At 56.7% G+C, this 18709-nt stretch overlaps 1 protein-coding gene across 3 annotated transcripts in view; it reads right to left on the reverse strand.

Moving 5' to 3' along the window:
* LRRC4B (leucine rich repeat containing 4B) overlaps nt 1-18709 on the reverse strand; it is a 39608-nt gene that overhangs the window by 7586 nt on the left and 13313 nt on the right. Inside the window, exons 1-2 of one of the 3 annotated variants that reach the window (XM_049703407.1) lie at nt 18387-18595; nt 15498-15829 (exon numbers count right to left, since the gene is read on the reverse strand). In XM_049703407.1, coding sequence (XP_049559364.1) covers nt 15498-15794 — 297 coding nt within the window. In that variant the 5' untranslated portion in view covers nt 15795-15829; nt 18387-18595. Of the gene's footprint in view, nt 1-15497; nt 15830-17966; nt 18165-18386; nt 18596-18709 lie in introns of those variants that run through there. The other 2 variants (XM_033417194.2, XM_049703405.1) reach the window with 2 other exon arrangements.

Below are 18709 nucleotides of genomic sequence, written 5' to 3' on the forward strand. Positions count from 1 at the left end.
TGGCACTTGCAGGTGGCATCTGGGCTGCAGGGATGAATGCCAGGCTCTGGGCTGGGTGTCCCCATCCGTCAGCTCAGCTTGTCCCCCACCGGCCCTGCAGGGCGGGTGTTGTTAGCTCACTTTCACAGAAGGAACCACTCAGCGAGGTTACTCGATGAGGGGTTTGAACCCGGGCAGCACACAGGCCAGCATCGTGCCCCGTTTCAGAGATCAGGAGCTGAGGCTCAGTGAGGTCAAGCGACTCAGCAGGGCTGCTCACCTTCCCCGGGGGAAGTGGGAAGCCTGCAGCTGGGAGTCCAGCCCAGGTCTCCCTGATCCTCTGGACAAAGCAACTGAAACCACACCATGTCCATAAGGTGCGTCCTGGCAGAGCCCGAGGCTGCGGCTGCTCCACGTGCTTTTCCCCAGTTGCGATGAGAAGGGGGTGTGTGAAGGGAGCTGCAGGGGCACTCCCACAGCGGGTGGGGTCCCCCCGCCAGCCACTTGATGATGCGCTTGGGAATAAGCAGGACGGGGGTGTTGCTGAGAAGGGAAGTCTGGTTTTATTGAGGATGTGCTGTAGGATTGCTTAAAATAGTGAGTCCCTTTATTTTTAACAGGATTCCAGTCTTTTCTCCCTCCTCCTCTCTGCAGGGTGACTGGGGAGTAGCCTAGTGGGTGGGGGGTGGAGTCAGGGCTGGGTCTGAATCTCGGCTTTGCTGTTGACCAGCTGTGTGAACCTGGCTGAGTGTCCTAACGTCTCTGAGCCCACTTTCCTCGCAGGTCCTGCAGGGTTATTGTGAGGCTTGGACAAGATAATGAATGCTTGGGACGTGGCAAGCGGGCAATAATACATATTTTTAAATTGTTGATGCAGCTGATAATGATCATTAACAACTGTCCTGCCTCTGGGCTTCCAGTTTCTTCCCCAGCCTCTTTCCTCTACATCAGCTGTCAGAATTGTCTAAGATGCAGTTCAGACCCTACCAGATCCCTGCTCACAGCCCTCCCATGGCTCCCTATGACCCTCAGCCTGGTGTCAGCAGCTCTGCAGGACCTGCCCCACTGGCCTCTCCTCGACTCCAGCCACAGGGAGATGTGTGGGGTTCTATGCGCTCCCCAGGCTCTGCTCAGCCTCTCTGCCTTTGCACAGGCTGTGCCCTCTGCCTGGAATGCCATCTTCCCCCTAGTTCTCTGGGATGTTCCAATCGCTTTCTGCCGGAGGCTCTCTTGGCCTCCTGTTCACCGACCCCTCACAGGCATTCTCCTATCAGACCCTTCTCACACTGGTTCAGTGCATCTGTCTCCTTGTCTAGGGTGTGAGTCTTCATGAGTAGAGACTCCATCTGAGTCATTTCTGCATTCCCTGCGCTCAGGTCAAGGCCTAGTTCATGGCGGACTTCAGAATGGACAAGGCTCATATTTGGAGAGTACCCACTGTGTGAGTCAATGTGCCTGCACGGCTTTCGGCCTGGGTGACAGCACCCAAAATGTTGAAATCCTCAGTGACAGAACTTGGGAGCTGAAAGAGCACCAGTGTTCTGTTTTTGGTACTGTTTCCAACTTATTCTTCTTTTTGCCTTAAAGTCCATGTGTCTGCTATTATTAAAGACACACCAGCTTTCTTTAGGTTAGTGTTTGCCATCATTTTTGCTTTCATCCTTTCTGTCTTTATGTTTTAGGTATGTCTCTTGGATTTTTTTTTTTTTTTTTTTTTTGCGGTACACAGCCCTCTCACTGTTGTGGCCTCTCCCACCGCGGAGCACAGGCTCAGCGGCCATGGCTCACGGGCCCAGCCACTCCGTGGCATGTGGGATCTTCCCAGACCGGGGCACGAACCCGTGTCCCCTGCATCGGCAGGTGGACTCTCAACCACTGCGCCACCAGGGAAGCCCTGGATTTTGTTTTTAATTCAGTCTGAAAATCTCTGTCTTTTGACAGGAAGTTTAGTCTGTTTACATTTATTGTAATGACTAATCTATTTGGAATTATTCTTCCCATGTTTTTTCACGCTTTCTATTTGTCCTGATTTTTTTTTTTTTGCAGCCTATTCATTCCCCTTTCCTATGACCTTTTGCAAAGATCGAGTTTCTTATTCTATTTCCCCCATTTATATCTTAGGATTTATGTATTTTCTCTTCTTTTAGTGGTTAGCCTTAAGATTTAGCATGCATACTTAAAGAGCAAAGCCAAGCAACTCCTCTCCTCTTCTTCCAAACAATACAAGGCGGATCCCATCTCTGACTCTGACAAAGTGCCATGCAGGGCGGGTTTCTAATAAGGCAAAAGGGGGGATTCAGTATGTGTTAAGTGCCTAGTATTCACTGGACCCTGTGCTAAACACTCTGAGGTCATGATCTCCTTGAATCCTTGTGGAAATCCTGTCACATGGAGATTATCAACCACACGTCCCTACCTTCCTTCGTCATATTTGATGGTTTACAGCCGAGGGAATGGAGGTTCACTGAGGTAAAGTCATTTGCCCTCAGTCTCACAGCTCCAAAGTAGCAGAACTAGGACTCAAAGTCGGCTTCTCCTGAATCTAAACACCAGGTCTCCACCATGCGCACCCACCTAAACCAAGAGGGTTGGGCTGTGTGTGGGTTTTCGTGTGTTTTTTGAGCTGCGGAGCCCGTTCATTATTCAAACATTACCCATGTGGTGATTTGCTCATTTGACGGATATCCTTTGAGTGCCTGCTATGTGTCAAGCATCATGCCGGTTCTGGGGGTCCTGCATGGACAAGACAGCCAGAGCCAAATTCCCAGAGCCTGACCTTGAGAGGGGAGGAGAAACACTAAACATATTATTATGCAAATGATCATTCAAGTGGTAATGGTATAAAGGGATCTGCATCTGGGGAGCTGCCCTGGTTGCAGGGGGAGAGGCAGGCCTGTGGCCCCTTCACAGCACAATTTGAAACCCCTGAGGCCAGATGATCTCAAATCCTCTTTGAGGCCCAGGGCCTGCTCACTGACACAGAGTGGGATAGACAAGGTGGGGACTGGTTCTCGAAGCAGGCAAATCCCCCTGCCCTCCCAGCCTGACATCTTTGGCCTGATGGGACGCTGACATCCTGTGATGTGGCAGAGGTGCTGGGCCTGGGGTCCTAACTACCCAAGTCACCAAGTCCCCTCCCTCCTTCAGCCCACGTTTGCTAAGCCCTCCCCAACCTGTGCGCCCGGCGCTGTGCTGATTGCCAAGGATGCAGACACCAGTCAGGCACCGGAACATGGTCCCATCAGTGACCACCTCCCGACCTGACGGGGGCTTCTCCCCTCTCTTTCCATCCTGTAACTTGGCCTATTATTTAGGGGACTTTCCACTTTGGTGGTGGTAGGTAAACACTACTAATTCTAGAAAAAACCCTGTTGTGTTCTGTTGGGATTTTTAAGAAAATAAACCGTCAAGAAATCCCTTATTAAAAATTTAACTGTGGTTGGAAAATGATGAAGTAAATTTTCATCTTAACGCTATTAAGATAAATTGCTTAAGCTTACTGTTGTTTTTTTAATCTCGTTAGTTATTTTACGTTCATAATTTAAAAGCCTTTTTTTTTTTTTTTCCTTACCGGCTGTTTTTATGACAACTCCTCATATTTCTTCCTTCTCTGAGATCAGGGACTTGTGCATCGCTTTTCAGTAGGGATTTCCCTGACCGCCAGGATGTGGCCAGAGCCGGCCAAGCATGGGGGCCCGTGTAGGCCCCCGCCTTTGCTCACTGAGCCCCCCTGCCCTGCCCCAGGCCTAGACTCGGCCTCCTGGGGCCTCAGTCTCCTCTGTAACGTGGGGACAGGGGCCCTGAGGACTAAGAGAGAACAAGCATGTACCACGACAACACAGCCCAGCTCAGGGGCAGGGTGGCCACTCAGAATGCAGCACCTTCTTCATCCTCGCCGTTACCCCCTCACTGCCAAAAACAAATCCTAAATTTGTCCCTGCTAGGAGGTTCCAGGCCATGTCAGGCAACCCCTCTAACAGGGGTGGGGGGCATCCTAGAGGCTCCATGTCCCACCGCCAGCGGTCATCCTGGGCGAGGGCAGATGGAACCAGCCTCGGCCTCCACCATGGGCTGGCCAACCTCAGCTACAGGAGGCAGGCAGGAAGGGCTCTGGCCAGAGCGAGAGAGGAGAGAGCCTGATCCCCACGGGTCCTCAGCTGCCCAAATGACCACTGTGCTCAGACAGACCTGTCTCATCCCCGGCCCCCAGCCCTGCCCGGCTGTCATTGCAGGTTGAGCCCTGCGGCCTGGTGGTTAAAGCTCTGGGGTCAGACAGCCGGGGTCCTGATCCAGACTCTGCCCTTTACTGCTTCTATGACTTGGAGCAAATTTCAGAGCCCTGGGGGCCACTTCCCCATCTGTACAGCGGGGCTTGTAAGATCTACCTCCTGGAATTGGGGAGAAGTTGCCCTCAACCCCCAACCCAGGAGCCCAGATGAGTATGTAAACCTGCGTGCAGACAATGCAGGGGCGAGCTCTACACCAGAGGCGGGTGCCAGCCGCTAGTGCACCCCAGCTTTGCCTCAGATGGTGGGTGGGCGGCAGTGGGGTCAGGCTCAGGCTCAAGGCACGCCCCTCCCCCACTTGCACCTCCCTCTCCTCCTTTACTGTTTCACTCAGCTCATCTCCATCTAAAACACACTGGTATTGGACCTCCCTGGCGGTCCAGTGGTCAGGGCTCCACGCTTCCACCGCAGGGGGCACGGGTTCGATCCCTGGTCGGGGAACTAAGATCCCACATGCCATGTGGCACAGCCCAGAACACCAGCATTGGGACTTCCCTGGTGGCGCAACGGTTAAGAACCTGCCTGCCAATGCAGGGGACACGGGTTCGAGCACTGGTCTGGGAAGATCCCACATGCTGCGGAGCAACTAAGCCCGCGTGCCACAACTACTGAAGCCTCCACGCTTAGAGCCTGGGCTCCGCAACAAGAGAAGCCACCGCAATGAGAAGCCCGCGCACCGCAACGAAGAGTAGCCCCCGCTCGCCGCAACTAGAGAAAGCCCACGCGCAGCAACGAAGACCCAACGCAGCCAAAAATAAATAAATAAATAACAAAACAAACAAACAAAAAAACACTGGCATTGTGCTGTGCACCTCCTGCACTGTCTCTGTTTCCTCCCAGCTTCACCAGGGCAGGGACGTGAATCTGTCCTGCTCACTGTGCCTACAGCAGTGCCTGGCACACAGTAGGTGCTTAATAAATGAATCAGGTATGTGAATTGGGTGATGGACCAGCCAGGGCCGGTCAGACACGGGAGGGACAGGCAGTGTAGGGAGAGGGACGCGTGAGTCTCAGCCTCCTCTCAGTTGGAGCCTGTTTCCAGGTGGAGACTTCATGGTGGCATCTTGAGGATCACACCTGTGCCCGGTGTGGGCAAGCACAGAAAGTGACTTTTATCTATTCAGGGACAGCGTGTTTTCCGAAGGGAGGGAAGGGTGTCTGAGCCCAGCAGGGGGCGTCCCTGAGTAAGCGGCTGGGACACCCAGTTTAAGAAGGGTCTTCTCTTGGGGGAACATGGGCCATTTTAAAGCCCAGGAATGACGTGATGACTCTGGCTGAGGGTTGGGGAACAGACTGTGGCCAGGTGGCCGGGAGGAAGCTTGGGGGAGTGTCCTGATGGGCAAGGTCAGGCCAGAGCAGGGACTCCGGAGATGGAGTCAGGACTCGATTACAGTTCTGTCATCAGTTTGCCAGGGTGGAGAGCCCAGTAGCTACGAATTAGGAAGCATCAGGAATGGCACTGAAGAACCCAAGGCAATCTACAGATTCGATGCAATCCCTATCAAATTACCAACGGCATTTTTCACAGAACTAGAACAAAAAATTTAAAAATTCGTATGGAACACAAATGACCCTGAATACCCAAAGTGACCCTGAGAAAGAAAATCGGAGCTGGAGGAATCAGACTCCCCAACTTCAGACTATACTACAAAGCTATAGTAATCAAAACAGTATGGTACTGGCACAAAAACAGAAATACAGATCAAAGGAATGGTGCTGAAGAAATCCAGTCTTGCAGCCTGCCTGCCTGGGCTAAGTCCCAATTCCACTGACTGTGGCCTCTTGCACCTCAGTTTCCTCATCTGTACAGTGGGGATAAGAACAGGCCCTGCTCACAGGGTCGCCGTGGGAAGGGCTTGGAGCAGTGCTGGGTCTGCATGAATCGTCTTCCACTTTCCGCCTCTGAGGCCCTCAGTCTGCCCAACTGAGAAGTGGGGGTGAGATCTGGGCCTGTGGTGAGGTTCAGAGGCCACATGGCTCGGCAAGATGGCAAGCCATTCTCCGATGCATTAACTTAACAGTTGTATTTGGGGACCTACAGTCCATCAGGCTCTGTGCTGAGTGCTGGGGCCAGCGGCGACCACAAGTGTGACCAACAGATTTGGGCACCAGAGGGACCCGTGGGCCTGACTGGAACGGGGGCTCAGAGAAGGTGCCTCTGAGGCCAAGACATTTCTCTGACTCAAGAAAGATGACAGTGACCGACCCTGATGATGGTCTCACTGTCAACACTAGCTGGACCTCTCAGGAGCTGACCGCTCGCCAGCCCCTCTTCCTTCATCTGAGCTGCTGAGACCACTGAGTCCCCAGGGCCCCCAAGACCACCTGGCATGCAGTGGTTCTCATTACATGCTGGTCCAAAGGTTAAAGACATGGAATTTCTTGGTGGCCCTAAGATGGAAGGACTGTTATCCCCATTTTACTGATGACAAAACTGAGGCCCCGATGAGTTCCATAATGTTCTTGAGGAGTTGTGATTCAAACCCCAACGGTTCCTTACAATCTTAAGTGCTGGTGTTACCTAGGTGATTGGGAAACCGGAAGAGTATTCCAGAAAGAGGAAACACCATGTGTGAAGGTGCTGAGCTAGGAGGGAGTGGAAAGGGCCAGTGTGATACCCGGGATGCAGGAGGCTGGAGGGGGGAGGAGTGGGGCTGCGTCCTGAAGGACACTTCCTTCATCAGGGTAGGTACCCGAGGGGACACCTCAGGGTCTGCTGTTCAAAGAAGCGGACCAGCTCTCTGGCATCAGACTCGCCCCGTGAGGTGTGAGGCAGGAAGCGTGTATCCCCCTTTCCTGAGCCGCTCGCCAACAAAGTCTGAGGCAGCCTTGGTGCTACGCCCCGCCTTCTGCCCCAGCCCGAGGCAGGCAGGCCACTCTCACGGAATAAATGGGGGAGGGGCTCCACCCACATCTCCTCCGGCTCGAAGAAACTAAATCTAAAACCAGGCAGAGTGAGAGCCCCAGACTGGAGACGATCTAAATGCCCATCGATAGAAATGCGTACAGGAATTGGGGTATCTGCATCAGATAGGATGTGATCCAAGGATACAAAAGGAAAAGGGGAAAAGCCACAGCACAGGAAACACCAAGGATGCGTCTCGGCAGCTGTGCTGAGCCGAGGAAGCCGGACGTGCAGGAGTGTAGGCGCCTGGAGGACTCTGGGGAGGGTTGTCTCTGGGGAGAAGGGGGAGGAAATGAGGGGAGAGCACAGGGGTCTTCAGGGGTCTTTATTTTCTATTTCTTGCCCTGGTGGCACTGACGTGGCCCTTCTCTTTCTGATGACCTTTTGATCTGGACATTCCCGTCCGTGTTCGTATGTGTGTCTTACACGTGATAATAAAAATAAGTCAGGAAGAAACAGACAAGGCATCTGGGGTCCCATTTGACAGGTGTGGAAACTGAGCGCCAGAGGGGGCGACGGGATGATCCAGGGTTCTGGGGGTGCTTCCAGGGGAAGGAAGGAGGAAACCAGAGTCAGGATGGAAGCTGGAAAGGTTGAATTAGGCATCCCGTCCTGGGGGGCCTGGGTGTGGCCCCGGAGGCTGGCTGCTCCTTCCTGCGCAGGTGACCCGAGTGTCCCACGGCCCTGCAGGTGGGGCTGCCCTTGCTGACCTCTAGAGAGGACAGTGCCGCACCCCTCGGTCCCCCATTCCCTTCCTTCAAGGGCTCTGGCTGGGAAAAGTCCATCTGGTCAAAAACTCCCTGTATTTCCTGATGCCGGGGGGATCGGCCACCCGGAAAATCACAAACTAGCACGTAACTGAAAAGCATTTCTGGTGTCTGCCTTGGTCACGCACTACGGTGTCGTCTTCTTTGCAACAGATCGACTTTCCTAAAGCTGAACGCTGGCTGGCGGGGCCTTGCTTCTCCACGGTGGCTCCTGGGGCCCGGGGCAAGCCCCCGGGCTCACTGCCCTCTGGGTGACCTTGGACAAGCAGGTGAACAAGCCACCTGCGCCTCTGTTTCCACATCTGTCAAGTGGGAACAATCCCACCATCAAGGAAACAAACGAGTCAGGGCAAATCCTCCACAAACTGTAGTTTCGCCTCCCTCCTCCGGGGAAGGTGAGCAAATCCCAGTGCAGACCTTTTTCTTCGGCTTGTGTAACATTTTGTACCTGTTATTTTTATGTTTAATTTTTCCTGATTACAAAAACTATTAAATGCCCTCACCGAAGAAAATTTAGGGAATAAAGAAAACATAAAGAAGAAATTAAGGGAATTCCTTGGCGTTCCAGTGGTCAAGACTTGGTGCGTTCACTGCCGTGGGCCCGGGGTTCAATCCCTGGTCGGGGAGCTAAGATCCCACAAGCCTGGCGGCGCGGCCAAGGGAAAAAAAAAAAGGCACTGTGAAAGTTTCTGGGCGGTCCCTGAATTTTGTTTCAAATTAAATTTTAGAGACACATTGGACATACTCCTTGCATCCTTTGAAAAGCTCAGCATGACCTTCTAAGCATTCCCCTGTGTCCTTCAATTGTCTTCGAAACTCCATTTTGAATCGCTGCATGAGAATCTGTCGTAAGCATGTGCAGTGATTCACTTAACCGGTGCCCCAGTCGTCAGGAACTGAGACGGCTTCTACGTTTTGACGGTAGTGCCATCCAGCATTCAACACGACTCTCTGGGCACCTCTGAGGATCTCAGGATGGGCTGATCTGTTTCTTAGGATGGAAGCCTATTTCCTTGTCAAGTGACTCCATGCGCCTTGCCCACAGGACCTCGTGGTAAACCCCTGGAGGGACCAGGGCAGCCCCCTAAAGGCCTGGGCGGGTCAGCATACTTTGTGAGGTTAAGTACTTCCTGTCTTCTGACCCAGCAATGCCCCCGGTGTACATTCCAAACACATTATCATGCCGCAGCCTCCCAAGGGTTCCTAAAGGAGGCTTTGTGGTAGGAGCAGCTCGAGGCTTCCTGGGGGTGGGTGAGGCAGGGACGGGGGTGGGGGGTGGGTGGGGGGGAGGGGGACGCCCATCAAGGAAATTCTGCAGCAGTTAAAGCACCCGAGTACACACACGCACACACAGGGCGACGTGGACGGCTCTTCACAACCCAGGCCAAGTGAAAACGGCGGACAAAGAAAGCCATCTAGAACGCACCTTCATTTACATAAATTAAAAACACCTGCACACAAAGCAACACTAAGCATTTTGCAAGAACTCACACAAGCAGAAAGATCCAGAGTAAACCCAAGAGGGTGGTTGGCTCTGGGGGAGGGGAGGGGAGCAGAGTAGGGGCAAGGAGACGAGGCTGTGACCTGTGACCGAGGAAGGGGGCCCAGGGAGGACCCCTGCCTGCCTGAGGAGGGGGGAGCTGGCTGAGGCCAGCCCAGCGGCACAGCGTCTATGTGGACCCAAGTGCACAGGGAAACAGAGGTGTCCCTGGGCCCGCCCGGTGGTGGCAGGTGCCCGGCTTGAGTGGCAACAGGGCTACAGGGCAGAGGGAAGGCGAGTCCCCAGGGCTTTGCCTAGAAGGCATCTCTGTAGGCTCAGCCCCTGTCCCCGTGGCCACGTGTGCTTGGAGTCCCCGTGCTCCCTGCGTGGTCCTCGCCCTCGCTGGACCGCAGGCCAGGGGTGAGTGGGAACAGGTGATGGGAACCTCAGGGCTGCCCCAGTTCTCAGGGCGGGCACTGCAGGATTCACTCCCTGCTCCCGCTCACGGAGGCTCCCCCGGTCTCTGCCAGGTCCCCTGGGGCTGGCCTTCCGTTCTCAAATAACTGCTGATCACCTACTGTGCGCCAGACTCTGGTCTAGGTGCTGCGGATGACACAGGGAGCAGGGCGAAGTCCCTGCCCTCATGGAAGTGACCATCTGGGCAGGAGCCAGATGACAGGAAGGTGACCGTGGACATGGGGGGACTCTCGAATCTCCACAACTCAGGCCACTTCTACAGAGCTTTGGTGCCGGGCCTCGTGTCTGTGCACCTTGGGGGGGTCACAGCCTCCGACTCCACAATCCCTCTTCTAGGAATTTACCCCAAGGGCAGCATCCAGAATAGTACAGAGAACAAGAACTGAGGATGTTCACTGCAGTGTTGTTTACATCAGTGAAAACACTGGGTGGCGCAGTGGTTAAGAATCCGCCTGCCAATGCAGGGGACACGGGTTCGAGCCCTGGGCCGGGAAGATCCCACATGCCACGGAGCAGCTAAGCCCGTGTGCCACAACGTGCGCCTGCGCTCTCGAGCCCGCGAGCCACAACTACTGAGCCCGCGTGACACAACTACTGAAACCCATACCCCTAGAGCCTGTGCTCCTCAACAAGAGAAGCCACCGCAATGAGAAGCCTGTGCACCGCAACGAAGAGTAGCCCCCGCTCGCCGCAACTAGAGAAAGCCCGTGAGCGGCAACGAAGACCCAAAAATAAATAAACAAATTTATAAAATAAAATAAAACACTGGAAATAAGATGGGACTAGTTAATTAACTGGACGCTCACGCATCGGAATCCAATGCAGTCATGAAAATCCACGTAATAGACAAGTATCAGAATCAGGGAGAAAGATATTCATGGTTGAACTCGTAGGTGCCAAAAGCCAGTTGCCAGCCAGTAAGAAATGGGGTGATTCCATTTTTTCTTTTTTTTTTTTTTTTTTTAAAAAAAACAAAATATCCATTTAGAGACCCAACCCTGTCGTGCACACAGAGGTGCGCCTGCAGAGTTTCTGAATAAAAAGACACCAGATGTTGATGGGAGTTACCTGTGGTTGTCGGATTACACTTGGCTTTTGTCCCTGTGTTCTTACTTAGGTATCTTTTCTAGTTTTTCTAAATTAGTTTGTATTCATTCTATAATAAATCAGTTAAAACCACATTTACATAGGCACAGAAAAGAGCCAGGAAGGCTTTAAAACAAAATGTAAACAGTAGTTATGTGTATCTAGGCAGTGGGGCCAGGGTTGAGGTTTTTCATTTCTTATCTGGATAATTAAAAAGTTATTTGGGGGCTTCCCTGGTGGCGCGGTGGTTGAGAGTCCGCCTGCTGATGCAGGGGACACGGGTTCGTGCCCCGGTCTGGGAGGATCCCACGTGCCGCGGAGCGGCTGGGCCCGTGAGCCATGGCCGCGGAGCCTGCGCGTCCGGAGCCTGTGCCCCGCAACGGGAGAGGCCACAACAGTGAGAGGCGCGCGTAACGCAAAAAAAAAAAAAAAAAAATTATTTGGTAAAACCCCTCTAATGGCGGCCCCACTCCTCCCACCATCTGCGAGGTGTCCACTGAGGGAGGAAGATTCCATTGAACATTTTGAATCGTTCACTTTTGCAGACTGGACATTCCCTGGCCTCAGGGAATGTGCAGTCTGGGGGTGGGGTGGGGTCGGAGGTCTCCAGAGCAGGGGGCTGCAAGAATCCCCAGGGGTGAGAAACGAAAGCGTTAGGATTTCAAGACATGCTTCCCATCCTTCAACGTGGCCATTTTTGTGCAAGTTTTATAATATACACGACCCATGGATGCTGTAGACGTTTGCATGACTTTAGTAATAAAATTCATATATGTATATTCTGACAGGGATGTGGGTCACATCGTTTGGAGACCAGTGGCCTGGGAGATGGGGTGAGAGACACACGAGCAGACAGGTCCAACCAAGGGGTCCACTCAGACCTACAGAGTCATCCTCTCTCCTTTTCCCATATCCACTTTGCTGGAAAATCCTGCGGTCTCCACCTTCAAAACAGACCCAGGGTCTTCCCTCGTGTTGCAGTGGTTAAGAATCCGCCTGCCAGTGCAGGAGAAACAGATTCGAGCCATGGTCAGGGAAGATCCTACATGCCGTGGAGCAACTAAGCCCGTGCACCACAACTACTGAGCCTACATGCCACAACTACTGAAGCCCGCATGCTTAGAGCCCGTGCTCCACAAGAGAAGCCCGCTCACCGCAATGAAGAGTAGCCACCCCTTGTCGCAACTAGAGAAAGCCCGTGCACAGCAACAAAGACCCAACGCAGCCAAAAAACCAACCAACCAAACAAACAAACAAACAAAAAGCACCACCAAAAAACAGACCCAGAATCTGTCTGCTCCCCACACCTCCACTGCAACCAGTCTGGGCCAACCTGGGGCCGCCAGTCTCTCTTTCTCATGAACTCTGCACCAGCCTCCGAACAGGCCTCTCTGCCATCGCCCTTGCCCTTACAGTCCCCACACCTTGGCCAGAGAGAGACCCAAGTCAGAGCCCGTCTGTCCTCTGCTCAAAGCCTCCCCTGGCTCCTGTCTCATGCAGAGAAGAGCCCAAGTCCTCACCGTGACCCCGAGGCCCCTTTGTCCCATCTCTGTCCTCACCCCCTGCCCTCTCCCCATAGTTCACTCTGCTCCAGGCACGCCAGGCTCATGGCTTTTCCTCCTACACAGGCAGGCTCTACCCCAGGGCCTTTGCACCTGCTGCCCCCTGCCTGGAATGCCCCACAAGGCTCCCACCGTCACCCCCTCCAAACATTTGTTCAGATATCACCTTCTCCATGAGGCCACCCTGATATCCGTGTCTTTTTTGTTTTTTTTTTTTGGCAGATCCGAGGAGCTTGTGGGATCTTACTTCCCCGACCAGGGATTGAACCCGGGCCCCTGGCAGTGAGAGCACCGGGTCCTAACCACTGGACCACCAGGGAATTCCCAGAGAACCACTGTTTTAAAGGCATTTGGTCAATCCCCTGTCCCCATGCAGGCCTCTCCTATCCCAGCCCATAGAACCAGGAGAGAAGAAGGCACATCCTGGTCTGACCCTGGGGAAGAGGAAGGGATCAGGGCCCCCATCTGACTGTCCTGGACAGCCTGGGGACCAGAGCCCCCCTCTGTGGGGGCAGAGAGGGGACCTCTTAGGGGGTCAATGCCAAGGGCAAGGCTGTCCCTTCCTGGGTGGCCGTGGGGCAAGGACCACTGAAGCTGGAGTTGCGTCACATCACCACACCCCTGCCCCTGCAGGACTGCGTCCCTGGGCTCCAGGCCCACCTCACCAGCTGCCTCCACCTAGAGGCTACCTTTTCTGCTCGCGTGGTTTGAGCCAGCCTCGCACACATCAAGCTGCAGTCTCAGCTGCTCTGTCCATGCCTCCCTTTAGGGGGCGACACCCTCCCTTCATTCTCACCATACACCTGCCCCCTTGTTGCCGGTGCTCCACGCATCCTTTGTGTATTCATGTGACAGTCCACAGATGCTGCTAGGACCAGCTCTGGGCAAAGCCCTTCCCTGCCCCTGAGTGGTTTACATTCTAGAAGGGAAGAGGCGGTCCACCAATAAACAGGATGGCACGCCAGGCTGGGATAACCGGGAAATGGGAGCCGGAAGCGGGGAGGTTAGAGCATCAGGGATCGCGTCTGCGAGGAGGAGCCGCTGAGGTCACACCACCGGCAGCATCCCTTTGGAGGAACTGGGCCGTTTGCTCTTTGGGGGGGCTCATGGAACAATTCAGTCCCACCAACAGCTGCTCAGTGGCCGGCACTGCACTAGGTGCCCGCGCCCCAGTCCAGGGCAGGGCACTGGCTGAATGTGACAGCGACCAAGCGACACCGGTGCCACAGCTCCGCCACCTCCTAACGGCATACACTCAACCCATCCTCCCAGGGGCTACCACACAAGCCCGATGGTGCCCTCTGCCTAAAGCCCTCCAGAGCCCCCCTGGACTCTGTGGAATGAAGTCCAGCCTCTTCTGTGATAACCAGTCCCCCTCCCAGCCCTGAGGGGCTGCTCAGACGATCCCTCTGCCTGAATACGCCTCTCTTGCGTCCTGGGGTCCCGCAGGCAAACCTCCCCTCACCATCTTCCTCTCTGGGCCCCAAGCGCCCCAGCATCTCCGTCTTCCCCCTTAGCGCTTTGGTCTGTTCAGCGTCTCTTGGTTGTCTTACACGTGGGAGGCCGTAGTCTAGGCACTCGGGACACATCAGTGAGTAAAACTGACAGCCACACGCGCCCTCCCTGATCTCACACTCCAGGCCTCTGTCTAGAAGTAAACGGGCATTGTGTTAAATGCTGAGGGCCGTGGGGGACGGAACTGGATGGGGGAAGGGGGTGGTGGCTGCAGGAGCTGGCTGCAGCTTTAAAGACATGGAGGTCAGGGGAATTCCCTGGTGGTCCAGCGGTTAGCGCTTGCACTGTGGTGGCCCAGGCTCAAAAAAAAAACCCCCAGTGTTTCTCAACCGGGGGTGGGGGTGGGGAAATTCCCTCCCTCCCCAGGGAATATCTGGCAACATCTGGAGACACTTTTGGAACTGGGGGGCGGGATGCTACTGGCCCCTAGTGGCCGGGGAGGCTGCCCCACGTCCTACAGTGCACAGGATGCCCGCCCCCTACCCCACTGAGGGTGATCCAGCCCCAGCGTCAATAAAGCAGAGCGGGGGAGACCCTGCTTCAAAATAGCACAGCCCTGCCCCCAAAGCATCACTTACAGCCCATCTTTTTTTTTTTTTTTTTTTTTTGCGGTACGCGGGCCTCTCACTGTTGTGGCCTCTCCCGTTGCGGAGCGCAGGCTCCGGACGCGCAGGCTCAGCGGCCATGGCTCACGGGCCCAGCCGCTCCGCGGCATGTGGGATCTTCCCAGACCGGGGCACGAACCCGTGTCCCCTGCATCGGCAGGCGGACTCTCAGCCACGGCGCCACCAGGGAAGCCCACGGCCCATCTTAATGACAATTATAATCGGATGGCAGCTGCCCCGTCCGAGTGCCAGCCAGGTACTGGGGAGCACAGGGCTCTCACACCGACTCCGGCGAGTGGGGATGTGATCCCCATACCACACAGCATATGAGCGCTCGCCCGGGGCCAGAGCGATTCTAAATCCTTGACAAGTGTGACACCATCAGCCCTCGCACCAGGCCCTTGGGGCAGGGATCATATCATCGCCATTTTCCAGATGAAGAAACTGAGGGGCAGAGTCATGCATCATGTGTGGCCAACGCCACGTGGCAGGTGCAGTGGTGCAGGTGGCACAGGGGCCTCAGGGAAGGGTCGCCCCCAGCACGACCTGTGGCTCCGGGGCCAGGCTGAGGGCTCACCTGTGCCGTGCTGTGGGAGGAGGGCAGATGGTCCTGCCCTGGGGCCCCGTGTGCTGGTACAGACACAGGGAGCCTTGCGCCGAGAAAACCCAGACAGCCTCGGCTCAAGTGACTAGGATGCAAACAGCATCTCATAAGTGCCCAGGTACGGGCGTGAAGAGCTGGTGGGGACGCCCAGGAGGCTCTGCCAGCTCAGGGAGGTGGCACTGGCCACCCCCGGGCCCCTCCCCCACCCCCCGGGCTGCCAGCCCAGCTCACCTGGATGCCGTTCTCCTGCAGGTTCAGGTACCGCGTGTTGACGGGGATGCTGGCCGGGACCTCGGCCAGCTCCCTCCTTGTGCAGATCACCCGGCTGGCCTGGTTGCTGCAGGAGCAGGCCGCGGGGCAGGAGGTGGCCGGCGGGGAGCCCCCTGCGGCGGCAGATGTCACGGCCACGCCGCCCCCGCCGGCCCCCAGGGGTGGGGAGAAGAGCCAGAGGAAGAGCAGGGCCCCATGGGGCCAGGACATCCTACTGGGCGGCAGTGGGGGGCACGGGGAGCCGCGGGCGCGCGCCATCCTCAATGTTCATGCTCCGCCTGGGCGCCGGGGGGCTGTCAGGGAGAGAGAGGGAGAGGCTCAGTGAGGGATGGGGACCCCCCGAGTGGCCCAGCTCCTCCCCGACATCCAGGCCGCTCTCTGCCTCTGCTGCCACCACCATCACCTCCCTGCCCAGGCGCAGGACCCAAGGGGGCAAGACTCCTGCAGACCCCCTGTGGAGGGAGAGGCCACCCCTGATGATGAGGGCCCAGCAGGGCAGGACGAGGGGGGCAGAGAGGAGGGCCGGCCCTGTGCACCCTACACTCATCTCACCCTCTCTGTGCTGGGAAGACTTTATGCCCATTTCGCAGAACAGAAAACTGAGTCTGGGGGAGAGGAAGTGCTCACCCAGGGGCGCTTGGCCGGCAAGTGGAGACGTCGGCCAGATAAAAAACTTGGTTCTTTGCATGATTTCAAAAAGGGACATAAATAGGTCGAGATGGAGTGAGAGACAAGACAGACAAGACGTAAGTGACAGAGAAGAGGTGAAAAACCAGGCTGGGAATGAGGATCTGGCTCCCGTCCCAGCAGCCACCCAAGTCCCCTCTCCACCTGCATGCACTTCTGGGAGGGGACCAGCCTCCTGGACGCCCCCCCCCATCACTTCTCCCTTCAGGGAGTGTTTGTAGAGGCCAAGTTTCCCAGCAAGCCAGACTCCCTGCCATCACCCGTGGTCCATGCGCCTTGAAGCAGTGGCAGCCGTGGCAGCGGCTGGAGGGATCTGAGTTCGACTCAAACAGGGGATTTGAAGGAGAAGGTGCCAGACAAGGCAAGGGGGGAGGGGCCGGGTGTGGGCAGGTGAGGCAGCTGCGGAGGGAGGACACCGGAGACGATAACGGGGGAGGAGGAGGTCGAGGGTGGCAGGTGCTCGAGGCCACGATGGCAGCTGGTGGGTCCGTGCCAGCGGCTGCTACACGCAGGATGGTGCTGGAGAAGGGGCTGGGGGGCCGGAGAGCCTGAGCCTGAGCTCTGGGAGGGGAGTGGGCAGCGTGGGGGTCAGGTCCTCCCACCCGCGTTTCCACAGGACCAGAGACGGAGAGGGGGATGGGCTAGTCATGACAGTAACAATGAAAACAACAATAATAATGGCTCCGGAATTGCGAGTGTGCCCCTTCTCTGCGCCAGACCTGCACACGCTTGTTTAAGCTTCCTGGGAGCCACAGGAGGAAGCTGTTAGGATGCCCAGTTGACAGATGAGGCCGCTGAGGAGCACGGAGCTGGCTGGGTAGCGACAGAAGGGGTTTGCGGTCCTGGCTTTACCCCTCGGGCTCCCCAACCCTAACCCTTCCACGCAGCGTCTCCGCCTCGAGCGCACACAAACGCGCCCACGCCCGCGAGCTCTGCTCCAACACGGCCGACCCAAGAGTTCCCCACGAGTGGGGCGAACAGGGGGACAGAGGAGCCGTCTGCACAAACACGCACAGCAACAGCGGTGACAGGGGCGCGCCCTCGCACTCCCAGACCCGCGGACACAGGGCCGCCGGGCCTCCCCACCGCCCCGCACACGCACGCGCACACACACACACGCTCCCTCCCGCGGTTTCCAACATCATTTTAACTCAGATAAAAAGACATGTGCGCATGTCTGTGTGTCTGAACGCATGTCTGAGGGGAAGAGCAACAGCTAGACGGAGACACAGAGACAGAGAGAGAGAGATGGGGGTGGGATAGGGGGAGGGTTGGTCCTGTGTCTACACTCCAGACTCATTTTTCTGCCTGGAGGGCTGGGGGCTGTGAGCGCCTCCATCTATGCGGTCTGTGAGGGCGGTGGGGTCTTTGCATATCCCTGAGTGACAAGGAGCGCTACGCTCTGTCCCCGTCCTGTTCCCACCTCAAGACACTGGTGATAAGCCAGCCCACACCCTCGGAGCCAAGCGCCGGCGCAGCCCAAGGGGGCCAGCCTTCGAGGCCGGGGAACCCCCAGACCGGGATGCCGCTCGGGCGGTGGGAGCCCGCAGCGCCCACCTCAGGTCCAGACCCGCCGCCGCTGTGTCTCTACCTCCGCCTCGGTCCCCATCTCGCTTGCTGCCAGCCCGCACCACGGCCCCCCCTCCCCCAGGATGGCTTCTGCAGAGCCTGGGCCTCCCTCCCCTCCCTCGTCGCCCTCCGCCATCTCCATCCTTGTCTCCCCCCACACAGAGCGACACTCACCCCAGTGGCTCGGCTTCCGCTGGGCCTCTCCCTGCGCCCCAGGTCCCCCCCTCCACATGCCTCCAGCCGCCGGGAGCTCTGCCTCCCCAGTTCTCCAGGGCTTCCTGTCGAGGTTGTGCTGGGGGGGGCGCAGGGGCTTTTGGGGTCTCCCCGCGCCCCCCCCTCCTCGCCTGTCGCCCTTCCCACCCCGCCCCCCGCAGGCCCGTCTAGGCCACTGCAGCAACTGTCTCCCGCCCTCCCTGCTCGCCTCCTCCAGTCTCTTACCCTCTACCTCCACTCTCCCCCACCCCCGCAGGCCTCAGCCCCCTGCTCTCTCCCTGCCCCCTGCCTCTGCGCCCCGCCCCCCCTCAGGCCCCCCCTCACTGTCTCGCCAGCCTTGGGACCACAAGGCCCCCCACTCCTTCTCCATCTCCTCCTCACTCTGTCTCCGTCCCCATCACCCTCTCGCAGGTAGGTTGGGGAGCCCGTCTCGGTCGGATTCTCTGTCTGTCTGTCCGTCTGTCCGTCTCCGTCTCCCTCGGCCAGGCTCTGTCTGTCTCTCTCTCTCCGCGATTACAATTTCTAGTCACACGGCAGTGCAGAGCCAAGCTGTGCCTCAGCTCCCTCCCTCCCCACCCCTCCCTCCTTTCTCGCCTCCTGAGCGGGGAGGGCGCCTCTCCTCCCTCCTCCTCCAGCCCCCCTTCTCAGCGCTGGAGGCCTCCCCCTCCCCCGTTAATCAAAGGCTCTGTTATCTAATTAACCCA

The sequence above is a fragment of the Orcinus orca genome, chromosome 20, assembly GCF_937001465.1.
Source record: "Orcinus orca chromosome 20, mOrcOrc1.1, whole genome shotgun sequence".
NCBI classification, from domain to species: domain Eukaryota; kingdom Metazoa; phylum Chordata; class Mammalia; order Artiodactyla; family Delphinidae; genus Orcinus; species Orcinus orca.